The 15,948-nt window shown below is 41.2% G+C and overlaps 1 protein-coding gene and 1 pseudogene across 1 annotated transcript; one reads left to right on the forward strand and one right to left on the reverse strand.

Moving 5' to 3' along the window:
* Positions 1 to 158: 158 nt before the first annotated feature.
* Positions 159 to 10,846, reverse strand: LOC106563001 (nudC domain-containing protein 3-like; annotated as a pseudogene).
* Positions 10,847 to 13,397: 2,551 nt separating this feature from the next.
* mrps24 (mitochondrial ribosomal protein S24) lies at positions 13,398 to 15,399 on the forward strand. Its single transcript, XM_014127997.2, has 4 exons — positions 13,398 to 13,518; positions 13,729 to 13,809; positions 13,936 to 14,047; positions 14,259 to 15,399. The coding sequence occupies exons 1-4, from the start codon at positions 13,480 to 13,482 to the stop codon at positions 14,540 to 14,542; spliced, it is 516 nt and encodes a 171-aa protein (XP_013983472.2). The 5' UTR covers positions 13,398 to 13,479; the 3' UTR covers positions 14,543 to 15,399.
* The last annotated feature ends 549 nt before the right edge of the window (positions 15,400 to 15,948 follow it).

Below are 15,948 nucleotides of genomic sequence, written 5' to 3' on the forward strand. Positions count from 1 at the left end.
TTTTAGTCATTTAGCAGACGCTCTTATCCAGAGCGACTTACAGTAGTGAATGCATACATTTCATTTCATACATTTTTTTTTTCTGTGCTGGCCCCCCGTGGGAACGGAGCAAATGGAAGGGCATCAAACACATAGAAATCATGTGTTTCATACCCTTCTACTTATTCCGCTCCAGCCATTACCACGAGCCAGTCCTCCCCAATTAAGGTGCCACCAACCTCCTGTGACACACATAGCCTACACACATAGAGAGAACACATCAGTGCATATTTACCGTTTTTACTTCATTGAATTTATTTCAGGCACACAAAAATAGACACCTCAGTAAAAGGAAACGGCAGAGAGGTATTAAGCCCACTAATAAAAGTAATCTACATGTAAAACAACACTGAGACATATCTGGACCTGGAAGTTACCCGTAGACACTGATCTAAGGCCAGTTTTGCATCCATCACCTCAATGATGAAGGTTAGGATTTGGGAAAGCACGCTGATCCTAGATCTGTCACTGTATAGCTATCTTCCAGGTCTGTTCAGCGGGCAGACAGATACATAAACATGTAAGTTCAGGGTTGTGTTCATTAGGGCCAACAACAGAAAATGAAAATGAGTGTTCAAGGAGACCAGGTGATACCTCCCAGTTTCAGTCCGTTCTTACGTTTGGTACCTAATGAATAGGACTCAGGTATTTCACATAAGTCAGAACACAGTAACAAAGCTTCCACGGGGTTTCTTTCCCTTCTATTCAAAGCTAGCAACAAAAAAAGAAAGAAAATGGTCTTAAAATACCAGGCTGTTTCCACCAAATAAATAGCCAATTCTGCTCAGTCTCAAACCCAATTCCCAACATTGTGTGTGTGTGTGTGTTCACAACTGTACAGCGCTGGTGGGGATGTCGAACAAGGAGGGATCAAACTGTTGTCCTTTAAAAGGGAGAGCCCTCAGCATCCCAGCCCTTCTTCAGCATATCATGTACATTCTACAGAGAGAGAGAGAGACGGGTAGGAGAGAAAAACCGATAGAGTGCATTGTAAGAATGGAATGTGCACATACATACGTGCATACAATCCAAATACAAAACCGCACAATTGGTCTTGCAATTTGTCTAACAAATAACACTCTTGGGCTCAACATAGTTCAGCACCACAATCCTTCACCTCCAGCCCATGCCCTATACCAGTTTTTCCGCTGCACTCATTTAAATGTGGTGCTGCGCCACAGCAAAATCATTTCCCCAAAAATGCCTCAAAATGTATTTTGAGGTGCACTTTGATGATGCTAAAACAGTCCACATTTACTTTCCCTCTGAAAACAAAACAAGTAATGAATAGAAAAACTATTCTACTATGGGGTTGTTTGATTTATCTACACTGAAGAAAATATATAAACGCAACAAGTGTTGTTGGTCCCATGTTTCATGAGCTGAAATAAAAGCACCCTGAATTTGTTCAAACATACAAAAAGCTTATTTGAAATGTTGTGCACACATTTGTTTACATCCCTGTTAGTTAGCATATCTCATGTGCCAAGATAATCCTTCCACCTGACAGGTGTGGCATATCAATTAGCTAATTAAACAGCATGATAATTACACAGGTGGACCTTGTGCTGGGGACAATAAAAGGCCACTCTAAAATGTGCAGTTTTGTCACAACACAACGCGACAGATGTCTCAAGTTTTGAAAGAGTGTGCATTTGGCATGCTGACTGCAGGAATGTCCACCAGAGCTGTTGCCAGATAATTTAATGTTAATTTATCTACCATAAGCCACCTCCAATATCATTTCAGAGAATTTGGCAGTATGTCCAACCGGCTTCACAACCGCAGACCAAGTGTATGGCATCTTGTGGGCGAGCAGTTTGCTGATGTCAACGTTGTGAACAGAGTGCCCCATGGTGGTGTTGGGTCATGGTATGGGCAGGCATAAGCTACAGACAACAGACACAATTGCATTTTATCACTGGCAATTTGAATGCACAGAGATACCGTGACGAGATCCTGAGGCCCATTTTCGTGCCATTCATCCGCCGCCATCACCTCATGTTTCAGCATGATAAATGCACAGCCCCATGTCGCAAGGATCTGTACACAATTCCTAGAGGCTGAAAATGTCCCAGTTCTTCCGTGGCCTGCATACTCACCAGACAGGTCACCCAATGAGCATGTTTGGGATGCTCTGGATTGACATGTACGACAGCGTGTTCCAGTTCCAGCCAATATCCAGCAACTTTGCACAGCCATTGAAGAGGAGTGAGTCAACATTCTACAGGCCACAATTAACAGCCTGATCAATTCTATGTGAAGGAGATGTGTCGCGCTGCATGAGGCAAATGGTGGTCACTCCAGATACTGACTGGTTTTCTGATCCACGCCCATACTTAAAAAAAAAAGTTATCTATGACCAACATAGATTAAAGCCTAATTTATTTATTTCAATTGAATGATTTCCTTATATTAACTGTAACTCTGTAAAATCTTTGAAATTGTTGCATGTTGCGTTTGTATTTTTGTTTAGTATCTTTACCTAATCGGCTTGTTGTTGTGTTTTCTATGCGAGATAAATATTCCTCTAACTACTCTTACGAGTGCCATAGGGAGGGAAACCTGCATTTTGACAAGCAATCAATGCGCACCAATTCTTGCAATCGTGGGGAAAACAGCAGTTTTAATGGTCTTTGTTAAAAAGAGGTGGTTCGCAGCTTTCCATTCCTACTTGATCTATTTCTCAAAAAAATATATGCAAACGGCACCATTTTTAGCAGCGTCATGGTTAAGCATGTTCTGCAATTCCCTGTGAGTGTGTATGGGAGAGTGGGGCTAAATGTAATGCGTCATTTGTATGGTAACTTGGGTTAAACTGCCACCCTACCTAAAAATACTTTTTTTTGGAGTGACTTAAATTGTGATGAGACAGATTACATTTTTAGTTGAGCAAGAGTAGTGGCAACCAGGGGAAGTGTTGGGGGAAAAATGCTTAACATTAAGAGGTTTCTGTGAGAAGTATAGGCAAGGAGCGTGTTACCCCGGGTGGTGGGTAACACCAAGTTACCCTAACAGTCTATATTATATTCACTGTGTTCACGCAAGTTTTTTGGGCCATAAAATTCATCAACACGACGCTAGCTAGTTAAAAGATTACATTTGGGATCTAGCTAATGATTAGCCCAATAGGGTAAATGCAGATAGCCAGCCCCATGCTTCAGCATATTTATTTATAGCCACTATACTGCATCAGTTGGGCTACAAGTGATTTCAGTTATGCTATTAGCAATAAGCAGTATTTTAAAATCATTTTAACAATTCATTTTAACCAATATGTTATGGGGCTTATTTCAGGATGTGGGAATTATATTTTCTATGGTGTCAGCGTCATTTTATTTTCATTCATTTTGGAGTAGAATGGATTTTTTTTTTCATGTCACCAGAACTGAGCTTCCCTAGATAAAAAAAAATCTGGGTGGGACCCTTCAACCCCCCCACTGCTACACATTTTTCCAGAGGAAACACTGTTCTATACACATGTGCCCCTATACCCTTTTCAAGATCATGAGACTTGTGTGTGCTTACGAATGTACGTGCGTCCGTGTGTGTGCCCGCTCGTGTGAATGTGCTCTCACCATCTCGTGGCTCTGGGGCTTGCCCTGTAGTTTCTGGCGGTAGTCATAAGTGAGTGCGTCCAGCACGGCGTGCTCCTCCTCGTCCACAGTGGCCATCAAGCGCTCTCTGTTGATCTGGTTCACATCAATCTCCTTCTCTCCCTTCAACACTGCACTCCACCACACCTGACCACTATTACTGAGAGACAACTACAGACAGAGGGAGAGTCAGCATGTGTGTTAGAGTCTATACATATTTGTAAGTGTGTGTGTGTGTGTGTGTGTCTCTGACTATCGGTGCATGTGCGTGTTAGGGATGGGCACGGTTATTTGAACACCCGAACGGTCTTGTGTGAGTGTTCTTTTATTTTTTTAGGCCTTTATCATCAATTAAAAAGCGTTGTCTTAATTAAATTATCCTTGTGACATTGTTACATACAAGGATATACCATGATATTTTAAAAATCTTAATAAAAATACACTTTTGAATGTCGCTTTTATGACAGTGTGTTGAGCTACTGCTGGGCATTTATCCCTCCCTCCAGCCCTGACAACAGTATGCTATTTTCCCCTCTTCATATAGCGATTTCAGGCGCACACCTAACAGAGGACATAACACAGATCAATGCAAAACACTCAACAGAATTTGTTTTTGTATCAGTTCTATTATGGCAAACGTCAGACTTCTCGTTCACTGTTGCTGCATGTCCGCTGTTGCAGTGATCTTGTCAAGTCACTAAACCTCGAATCCGAGTGGAGTCCCAAGTCCCTAGTGTTCAAGTCCAAGTCCTTTATACTCAAGTCACGAGTCAAGTCATAAGTCCATTGGTAGTGCTAAAAGTAGCTGTCCAACCATGTTTTAAGCTACATTTCATTAGTGTTGCACATTTGTATAAGGCTAAATAGATAATAGAGCTATTTAAAGGTGCAATATGTAGAAATAGCCCCGCCATTTCCTGGTTGCTAAAATTCGAATAGTTCGCCTAATTTCAGTTTATGTGACCAAACAAGCAAGTATAGTGTAGAGAATCATATATGATATTTTTTTGCTGTTTGAAGCTGGTGTACATAACCAAAAGTAAGACACAAAAACAAAACTTGATAATGGGAAGCATAGAAATAGCACACATTGAATAGATCTACCACTTTAGACTTGCTTTTAATGAGAATGGCAGATCTATAACTCACATTTCTATGTGAATTTGGTCAGGTCGCCCAAAAAGTTGCATATTGCAGCTTTAACATCTGCTTTTGTAGCTAGTATGTAGAGTTATGCAAAGGAGAGATTTCCTGACAACAAAGTCACAACTGGTAGAGTCTGAGTCACCACTGGTCTAGTCACAAAAATTGTGATTTGAGTCCAGAGTCAAGTCCGAATCCTGGACTCGAGTACTAGAACACTGCCCTGTTGTACTGTCCTTTGGCATTTGAGTCAATGGCAATTATTATTTTTAGAATTACTACTATCCGGATATCCTAAAAATGTCATAATATTATTTGAATAGTGAAATAATTCAAATGCCCATTCCTAGTGTGTGGACTCACCACCACACAGTGTCCGGGCTCCAGGTTCCATAGTGAGTTCTCAGTGTTGATCTTGTGTGTTTGTTCTCCTTCCATCAGGACCTTCTCTCCTGTTCCCTCCTTCAAACACACACGCACACTGCCTGTTCACACACACCTGGACAGAACCACACACGCACAAATGAATAGGCCTACTCAATATAAACAGGGTTGTGCAGAGCTCTACACTGACCTTTTTTACAAGAAGCACGTGTGCGCCTAAATTGAAAAATGTAGGCGCACACAAAGAAATGTAGGTGCACAATGAAAAATATTTGAGATATCAAAGCTAGAATCCTTAATTTTTCTAGGTGCACTGGTGCTCCTAAATTAAAATTCCAGGTCGCACAGCAAAATATTTGGTCGCATATGTGAGTATAATGGTCTCACTGTACAGCCCTGTTGGGATCAATTCCATGCCTATAGGGAGATTCTACCAAATTCTAAATTCTCAAAATGTATTTTGTAGGGCATTTTAGCAAATATGTAAAGTTATAGCATTAATACTTCGCATACTTCTAACCCCCCCTTAAAAGATTTAGATGCACTATTGTAAAGTGCTTGTTCCACTGGATATCATAAGGTGAATGCACCAATTTGTAAGTCGCTCTGGATAAGAGCGTCTGCTAAATGACTTAAATGTAAATGTAAATGCATACATGTTTCAACCCCGTGAGACATGTTTAACTCAGGAATAACAGACTGGACACAGGAAGTTCATCACATTAACACAAATAATTCACACAGACATGTATGAAGGTTAAAATGTAAAGACTTAAAAAAGGAAATATGTAGAAAGAGGAACCATGTGGTCGCCGTGGTTACCTGTCTGCCCTTGACAACGGTCTTGGGGACATTGACACGGACCTCAACGTAAGTGTAGTCCTGAGACCAGCTGTAGGTGTCCCTCACCGCCCCGTCGTAACTGTCTGGACTGGCCTGGTGCACCACCTGACCACTGATAGACACACATACACACACAAATGAATAGGCCTACTCAATACAAAGGTTTGGGATTGATTCAATCCCAACAGGGAGATTGTAGCAAATTCAGAACTGCCCAAAAAATATTTTGTAGGGTAATTGTGCAAATATATAAAGCAAGTGTCCCATCTAGAACAGGTCACCTACCACCTATTACTTTGTGGACCCTTTCCTAAAACATTGAAGAAGCACTAAGAAAGAACCAGTCCTATTGGTATGACCCAAGACAGGCAGTACAATACTACTGTAACTCTGTAGAAGAAGATGCTCTAGAGCAGGGGTTCTTAAACTTTTTCAGCCTGGGACCCAAATGAGAAATTCTGTGTTTTCCTGGGACCCAAGCTTTGGAAAATATGCAACTATACATAAATATCGGTACATTTCATTTCCCTTATGCCTAAAACAAATGCAATATAGACAAAAACAAATAACAATGAAATTAAATATCCATAAAAATATATATTAATGTTTATTTTCCCCCATTAAAACACTTGCATATCTGTCTAGGTTGGAACTGTTGCTGTTAAAATACAATAAATTATTTTCATTCTGAACTGGAATAAACGGATTGATCACATCACACAGATGAATAACAGAACACACACACACACAGGCTTTTTGATAGTGCAACCCTAAGTAACAATACAGATGAAAAATGATCAGGCCTACTGTACATCCTACTGTAGAAATTATTGTTGAAAGAAAGTCTAGGTTGGAACTGTTGCTGTTAAAATACAATACATGCGTTTTATTCTGAACTGGAATAAACTGATTGATCACATCACACAGATATAGACCAGAAAACACACAGTCCTTTTCTGCTCTATACCTGTGTGATGTGATCAATCAGTTTATTCCAGTTCAGAATAAAAAAATACTCGCTTCTGACAATGCAACGCTGAGGTCATGCTCAGCCTTGAAACTGTTTCTGTACTTGTTTTTTAAGTAGGTCAGAGTTGAGAACCCTGACTCGCATAGGTATGTGGTGCCAAACTGGACCAGAACATCTACTGCTTTCTCAGTCAGGCAGGAGACCGCTTCCTGTTATAGATGAGCAACCCAGAACTGTGTGTTTGCCTCAAAAAGCATCTTGCGTCAATCCGTTTATTCCAGTTAAGAATAACAATTATTATTGTATTTTAACAGCAACAGTTCCAACCTAGACTAGTTTTCAACAATAATTTATACAGTAAAATGTACAGTAGGCCTGATCATTTTTAATCTTCATCTGTTCTGTTACTGGGTTGCACTATCAGTAGCTAGCTTGCTTTGGCGAATGTTAGCTATTATCTGTGTACAAGGACATGGGATTTTTTGAAAGCGAAACTCACATATAGTATGAGAGTTAGTTAGTACTCCCTTATTTCTGCTTATCATCTGTTATAAAATGACAACAATGCCTTGCTAGCTGACTTTTCCACTGTCGAGGCACTGTTTCCTGAAGAATTCTGCCCTGTTCTGAAAGAACTTCCTGGTTTTACCATCATGCTGTGGATGTTTGGTCAGGACGTGTCGTTTTACTAATTTGTTCGTTATTGCGAGACTCATTAATAAGCACTTCCACACACAAAACACATCGTGGGCGCTCCTCGTTATAAGTTTGTATGAAAGAGAGAGAAACTCATCGCTGTATATGGGTTTCATGACAATTGAGCTCAGTCAGAACTTGTGGCTAGCATGACTCCGTTTGATGACAGCGGTGAGTGATGGCGAGTGGGAAGTGACAAGTCAGTGGCTGACAGCGCACCATCTGCTGCCTGAACGACTGCGCTGCATCGTGTGACACGGAGTGATCTTCAAGAAAACTGCAGAACAATAAATCGCGAAGCAGACGGGCATCTCCCTCTCACGCAGCTGCCAAACTGAGCAGAGAGCGCGCATTGAACAGAGAGCGCAAATGCACTTGGCCAAATCAATTCCAGTAATTAATGAAACAATTATACATTTACACGTCGCGACCCACCATTAACAGGTCCGCGCCCATACTTTAAGGCTGCTTTAGAGGCTGAGCAGGCTGCTGCCAGGTCTCCCTGTGATGAATGCTGGGCTGCACTGCTGCTCTGGGGCTGTGGATTAGAGGCTGGGGCTTGGCTGGAAGAAGTAGGCCTCGTACTAGAGGGTGTGCTGGGCTCTCCAGAACCTGAGACAGAACTATCTCTGGGCAGCAGGCTCTGTCCTGACTCCCCTGGGCTCCACCGGCTGCTTGGTGGCCTGTACCTCTAGCTCCTGCACCATGGGGGGCGCTACCCAGGCCTCGTGTCTCTGCTGCAGCTCCCTCTGCTGCCTCTCTCCGTCCTGCTCCACAACACGCTCAAACAGACGGCAGGACTGTGCAGATAATGAGCCAAGTACATAATCAACCCCTAATCACTTTTTGTGTACTTAAAGGGTAGAGTCTGCAAGATGACATCATAGACAAGGGGCCGATATTCCAAATAGTAAAATAAAATAAATGTTATTGGTTGTGTATGCATATTTTGCTAATGATCCTAGCTCCAACAGTGCAGTAATACCTAACAATACAAGAAAATCCCCAAAATGTAAAGAAAGGAATTAAGAAATACAGAAATATTAGAACGAGCAATGTCAGTCCAGCATATAAATATGCATGTATATGATGGTGTGTATGGTCAGTATATGAAAAGAAAAGGTGTGTACAGCAGTAGATATATTGGATGAGCCTTGACTAGAATAGTGTACTGTATATATGCTTCACTCATGCTGCCAAACATACCCTCGTAAAACTGACCATCCTACCGATCCTCGACTTCGGCGATGTCATTTACAAAATAGCCTCCAATACCCTACTCAATAAATTGGATGCAGTCTATCACAGTGCCATCCGTTTTGTCACCAAAGCCCCATATACTACCCACCACTGCGACCTGTACGCTCTCGTTGGCTGGCCCTCGCTTCATACTCGTCGCCAAACCCTCGCTTCATACTCGTCGCCAAACCCACTGGCTCCAGGTCATCTACAAGACCCTGCTAGGTAAAGTCCCCCCTTATCTCAGCTCGCTGGTCACCATAGCAGCACCCACCCGTAGCACGCGCTCCAGCAGGTATAGCTCACTGGTCACCCCCAAAGCCAATTCCTCCTTCGGCCGCCTCTCCTTCAAGTTCTCTGCTGCCAATGACTGGAACGAACTACAAAAATCTCTGAAACTGGAAACACTTATCTCCCTCACTAGCTTTAAGCACCAGCTGTCAGAGCAGCTCACAGATTACTGCACCTGTACATAGCCCATCTATAACTTAGCCCAAACAACTACCTCTTCCCCTACTGTATTTATTTATTTTATCCTTTGCACCCCATTATTTCTACATTGCACTTTCTTCCACTGCAAATCTACCTTTCCAGTGTTTTACTTGCTATATTGTATGTTCTTCGCCACCATGGCCTTTTTTTGCCTTTACATCCCTTATCTCACCTCAGTTGCTCACATTGTATATAGACTTATTTTTCTACTGTATTATTGACTGTATGTTTGTTTATTCCATGTGTAACTCTGTGTTGTTGTATGTGTCAAACTGCTTTGCATTAGCTTGGCCAGGTCACAATTGTAAATGAGAACTTGTTCTCAACTTGCCTACCTGGTTAAATAATGGTGAAATGAAATAAATATATACATATGAACTGGGTAAAACTGCTAACATAATTAAAGTAAACATTGTTCAATGACAGTCTCTAAAGTGCAGGGTTGAGTCCCGGGTGGTAGTCAGCTAGTAACAGTGACTAAAGTTCTGGGCAGGGTACTGGGCATGCTATTAGTAACCAACTCAGCTAAGACTACCAATATTTCCCATATGAGCTTAAATGCAAGGGGAAGGAACAATGACAACAGTCTTGGCCAATTAGGTCACTGTTGATGTCTGTTGCAAGATGGGTTCCCGAGTGGCGCAGCAGTCTAAGGCACTGCATCTCAGTCCTAGAGGCATCACTACAGACCCTGGTTCGATTCCAGGCTGTATCACAACCAGCCTTGATTGGGAGTACCATAGGGTGGCACACAACTGGCCCAGCGTCGTTCAGGTTTGGCTGGGGTAGGCCATCATTGTAAATAAGAATTTGTTCTTAACTGACTTGCTTAGTTAAATAAAGGTTAAATAAATACAAAAATCGAATAAAAAAATGACATCATAGACAAGGAGCCGATATTCTAACTAGTAACCAACACTGACATATGAGCTTAAATGCAAGGGGCAGTGCCAATGATGTCAGTCTTTGCCGATTAGGTCACTGTTGATGTCTGTTGTTTGATGACAATCTTACTGAGTCTACCTTTAAAACTAAACAGGGGAACAGAATTATAGGGAGAATACAGGCTAGCCAACATGGCTAACACAGAGACGTGTAAAATGTTTAACTAGCTACTGTAGTTAATTACGTTTAGGACCATCTTCTCGGCCACCCCTGGAGAGAAGCCCATACGGTCATTGTGGGTTGACAGCAGGCGGTAAAAGTCTGTCTTGCGGTACAGAAAGCCGAAATAGACCTCAAGGAAATTATGGATGTTTCCGAAATGCTGCAAGATTCCAAGTGGAGCGTTGTCATACAACTCTATCATTTCCATAGACGACGGCATTGTATATTTTAACTTTCAATGTAATATGTCACACACTGTTATATTTCAATAAAATTATCTTAATCGCAAACGTTTAAAGTTGTTCGCTGACTTTAAGAATGTGCTACCTTTATTGTAATTTCTAGGTAGGAACTGAAAATTGTCCGCAGGAAAAACCATGCGCAAATCAAGGTTCCTATTTCAAAATGTTTTCTAAATGATTTAATATAATATATATATATATATCAATAACAAATATAATTGGTGTTTATATAAGTTTAACTATTGATAAAATTGTACAGTTAAAAATAATATGAGAACATTGGTGAGTATAAAGGTTTCCACTAGTTACTACAGCCACAAAGTCAAAATTGGCTATTGCGTAAACATGTATTATTAATTTAGGTTTAGGGTTAGGCATACGGTTAGCAGTGTAGTTAAGGTTAGGCTTAAGTTTAGTTTTAAAATCACATTTTAAAAAGATAAATTGTAGAAATGGGGTTTATGACTTTGTGTTTGTGGTAACTAGTGATGGCCGTGTATAATGGCCAATGCCAGTGGCGACCCGTAATTCCAGGCTGTATCACATAACCGGCCGTGATTGGGAGTCATTGTAAATAATAGTTTGTTATTAACTGACTTGCCTAGTTAAATAAAGGTGAAATACAATTTTTTTTTGAGGGGGCTTACCTGTCTTGCGTGTTATTTTGGCGTTAATACATATCACATATCATTTTGCAAACAATGTAAAAAAATATATATAATAATTGAGTTAATAAAGCAGCATACAAACATGGTCTCTTTTTTGCTTTCTTAATAAGTAATGCAGCTCGAAAATGCAGGTGTTTCAGTGCTTTCTGTGGTGGTGGGGCTGCTTATGGAAAATGTAGAGTGTAGGTGTTGGTAATGTTCTCTAGTTGCGCCATGATTAGCTCAGTGTTCTGTCACTCGTGGGGACAGTACGTCACCGCCAAGTCTAAGGGTAGACCTCGAAAATTCAAGCCCCTTAGGTGCTGCCATAGAGTTATATTAGAAGTGCCCATCCAAGAAGGCTCAAGGCCATTGGCCACAGATAAAAGTACATCAAATCACGTTATATCTACAGTAGCTTTGATTGGACTGATACTTTCAAAATCTTAGCGAGCAGTTGTCATCATGAATCAAGTCTACAATCTACTTTTAATCCTTGTCATATGAAGATAAATAATTAAGAGAAATTATAGATAAAATGTATCAGTGCTCATTGGCCATTGGACATAAACATTACACAACAAGTTGAAAATCGCAAATTTAACAACGAGTGGTTTCAAAGGAATCAGTGACAGTGGCTAACTGCAAGCATTGCAAAGCAATCACTAGCCTGCTATTCAATGGAGTGGCTGTGTGGTCCCAAATTTGGGATTAAGTGTCTGTGTTCCAAGTTAAAATGATAAACATTCAGCATTGGCCATGCTGTCAATGAAGCATGATTTGTGCCGTGCGCAAAACAACTCTTAACTCGTAACTGCGAAAACTTGACTTCAATAAGTTCAAGACAACTGGGAATTCCGGGGGAAAAAAACGTTTTGAACGGTCATCCAACTCGGAATTGTAAGTCGGGAACTCTGCCCTCTTTCTAGAGCTACGACCTGAAGCTCAATGACGTCATCATGATTCAACCTTGTTTTTTTCAGAGTTCCCAGTTGTCTTGAAAGCACCATAAATCCAGAGAATACCAGACTTTGATTACAAAATTTGCCCATGAAGGACCGCCGTGCCACCTTCCTGTTCAAGTGAGCACAGCACAACAAGGTGAGTCCAAAAATGTATTGTATGCTGCTGCATAAATGATGTAATATGCCAGGGAGATATGTATACTGTAGCTAAGAAAGTAATACTAAGTGTATGTTGTGTAGTAAACTGTTAGTAGCCCATGTGCCTCACCCTAATCATTTGGTCTATTTACCCCTCTTAATTTCACCAACTGTTCCGATTTGGTGGTGCACATGTAGCCTATAACCTGTTTTAGAGAAATGTAATCATTGTCTGCTTATATGCCCCCATTATATATCCTATGGTTCTGACTTGGTGTACAGGGAGAATACTGTAAGAACGGCCCATGGTCTGAATTCTGTCGCTTTACATTTCAAAAGTGCTGAACAAATAGTTATATTGACTACTTACGTCCTAGCTTGCTCATTGTCTTAATTGAAATTACGTATTGCATCTTATCCGCTTGTCGTTCCCTAATGCCAAAGTTTGTACATATCAATTGCCATTAGAAACCACATTTGTTTAAGCAAGTAAGTCATAACAGCTGTTTTTATTTTTTAAAGGCAGTAAATGAGGCTGAATTAACTGTTTCGCTGCCAGACAAGGCTCCACTGATAGTCTGGTGTAGCAGTGGTAAGATGTTGGGACTGCTGTTGGGACAGCTTTATGTAGACCCTAACAGTTTGTGGGCACCGTTTGTCACCGTTAAAGTGCAATTCATGTATTGTTTAGTTTTGTGTTGTGTAGTGGCTTTGCTGGCATGCATCCCTCTACTTTAGATTTTTTTTGCCCCACCAAGATTTACATGATGAAATCGCCACTGGTCATGGCTTGATGGATTCCCACTTTTGTCCAAATTTGAAACGTTTTGCATTTTGGCTAACCCTAACCCTTAACCTAACCTAATTATCCTAAACTGCTACGAAAAGTAAAATCTGACGTTCATTTGACAAAAGCTGTACCCCTTCTAGCCATGCCCAGGCCAATGGCCCTTCCCACAAACACTTTCGTTAGTCAAAATGGCTGCGTCTTTGAGCTGTCGGAGTGTGATATTATCGGTGAGAAGCATGTTTACATTTAGTCCATAATTTGACAACATTATACCTTAAAGTATTGTTACATGTTAACTATGAACCGTTTTTGTTGAGATACGTGTGTGGGCTTGGAGAAAGTGTGTTTCTGGCTGGCTAGCCGATGTAGCTAACGTTAGCTGTCAATGTTACTTGTCTGTTGCTGAGTGTCATTGCATTCATGTCTTTGCCTCACAGATCGCGCTTGCCAGAGTCGGTACTTCGATATGCGTCAACTCTGGAACACGAACACTTCATGTCACTGCAGTATGCTGCAAGGTATGTTTTATTCGAAGACTTAACGTTACAGCATTTCCATCCTCCACATTGGACATTACCTAGTCACTCACTTGCTGCTGACAAGACTGCTTCCAACTAAACATCTGTACTTTTCTTTTGTCTTAGAATCGGGCAGCACGTATCCGAGTGGGGAAAGGAGACCGACCACTGACCTACGAGCAAGCCCTCCACCCCCACCACATAGGCCATCGCAAGGGATGGCTTTCCCAGCACACTGGTGAGTTTAAAAAAAAAATCCTACACACTAAGTTATCTGACCTTATATGTAAAGACAACCCCAAACTTATTAGCAAATATGCTGTCCTAGGGGCTAGCCTTAAATTCATCAGTTAATTATGCAGCTAAATAAACTTCATAATTGTTCAAGTATTCCTAATGTTTCTGTCTCTTCTCCCTCCATCCTCTATTCTTCCCTCTTTATCTACTAGGCAACTTACAGGGAGAGGGAGGAGCATCCGATCGTACAGTAGAGGACGTGTTCGTGCGCCGTTTCATCTTCGGCACCTTCCATAACTGCCTAGCCAATGAGGTTGTGATAAAGCGGCGAGGGAACATGCTGGTGGTGTGTGCCCTGATGTTGCAGAAACTCCCTCCTCAGAAGTTCTACTTCCTTATTGGCTACACAGAGACACTGCTCTCCCACTTCTACAAGTGTCCCGTCAAGATGGAGATCCAGACCTTAGCGGACAAGGCTGTCTACAAGTACCTCTGAGGAGGAACAGGAACTGCTGACAGGAGACAGGTCATATAGGACTTTGTGGAAGGACTTAGACACAATAGTTACCATTGTTAAAGCTACATTCTGGGAACAGAAAAACAACAAAATGGCCACCCCACCACTTGTTTTGCTATATAGCTGAGGGATGAGATTAGGAAACTAACCTTTCTCAAATTCATGAGTCACGCTCTAGATGCATGGACTGACTCACTGACAGTCCATGACATCCACATGATAATTTTAAACATATTGAGGGGTTTACGTCCTTGTCTGTGATCAGTGAATAAAACCTTATATTTTGGATTATAATAGACTGTTGGGATAGGCTCATGAGGCTATATATTCTTCAAGAGTCAATGGGTATCTTATAACTTGTAAGTGTCAAGATTTAAAATGACCAGATCCCAGACTAGCTTTACCCTGGGTGAAAAACCATTGAATATAGAATATTTGAACGTGTCTATTGAAATCCGTTTTCACATGGAATGCCTTGCATTTATTTACTGTGTGTGTGTGTTAAACAACTGCATCAGAGCTGGCTGTTCACAGTAGGAAGGAATAGACGGGTTAGCTGACAACGTCACAAACGATGCACACAATTCAATGGGACAGAAGTCTGTTATTCTTGATGGGCAGATGGCTAGCAACAATGACAAGAAGCTGCCATGTGGGGAATTGTAGGTGGCTATTTTATCTTGTTCTTTATACCATGTCTTGTTTTGACTGATGTCATGCCTATGCTAATATGGCTCAAATCCGCTAGTTAGCTAACCAACAACTGCAACAATGTATTTGAGCGAAATGCTCACTGTGCAAATGTACTTATGTTTTCAATAAACATTGGAGATGAACAATAGTTTACATGTCAACAATCTAAGGCAACCCAGTCCGTTTTGCCCCATAGTTTCGCACACATTGGTTTTGTTGCTAAACAACCAACCCGTCTATGGAGACAGACTGTATAGGACGGTGTTATCGTATGTTTTCAGTCCGGTGAAACGTTCAGAACTTTGCAGATAAATGTAATGTATAGAAACGGACATGCTTCTCTATTCTACATGGCAGGCAATCATATCAGTCCTTTATATTCTCCATGGTGCAACACAATACATTTCTTTAAATACAAATTGAGTTAAAGGGCAACTCCACCACTTTTCAACATTTTATTATCTCCAGCACAATACCAATGTCAGCACGTGAAAATTTGCCAATTTCTAAGTTTTATAGAAAATAAGTTCAGTTCTACCCAATGACATCAAACACTATGAGATTCGCAGTCAATCGTCAAGTTTGCAGACGACACTACAGTGCTAGGCTTGATTACCAACAACAACGAGACGGCCTACAGGGAGGAGGTGAGGGCCCTCGGAGTGTGGTGTCAGGAAAATAACCTCACACAA

The sequence above is a fragment of the Salmo salar genome, chromosome ssa11, assembly GCF_905237065.1.
Source record: "Salmo salar chromosome ssa11, Ssal_v3.1, whole genome shotgun sequence".
NCBI lineage: Eukaryota > Metazoa > Chordata > Actinopteri > Salmoniformes > Salmonidae > Salmo > Salmo salar.

What these genes read in the sequence shown, in the direction of transcription:
- mrps24 (XM_014127997.2), top strand. Translation starts at nt 13,480, where the DNA reads ATGGCTGCGTCTTTGAGCTGTCGGAGTGTGATATTATCG. An exon ending in TCACTGCAGTATGCTGCAAG is followed by an intron (nt 13,810 to 13,935) that starts GTATGTTTTATT and finishes CTTTTGTCTTAG; the next exon opens with AATCGGGCAGCACGTATCCG. An exon ending in ATGGCTTTCCCAGCACACTG is followed by an intron (nt 14,048 to 14,258) that starts GTGAGTTTAAAA and finishes TTTATCTACTAG; the next exon opens with GCAACTTACAGGGAGAGGGA.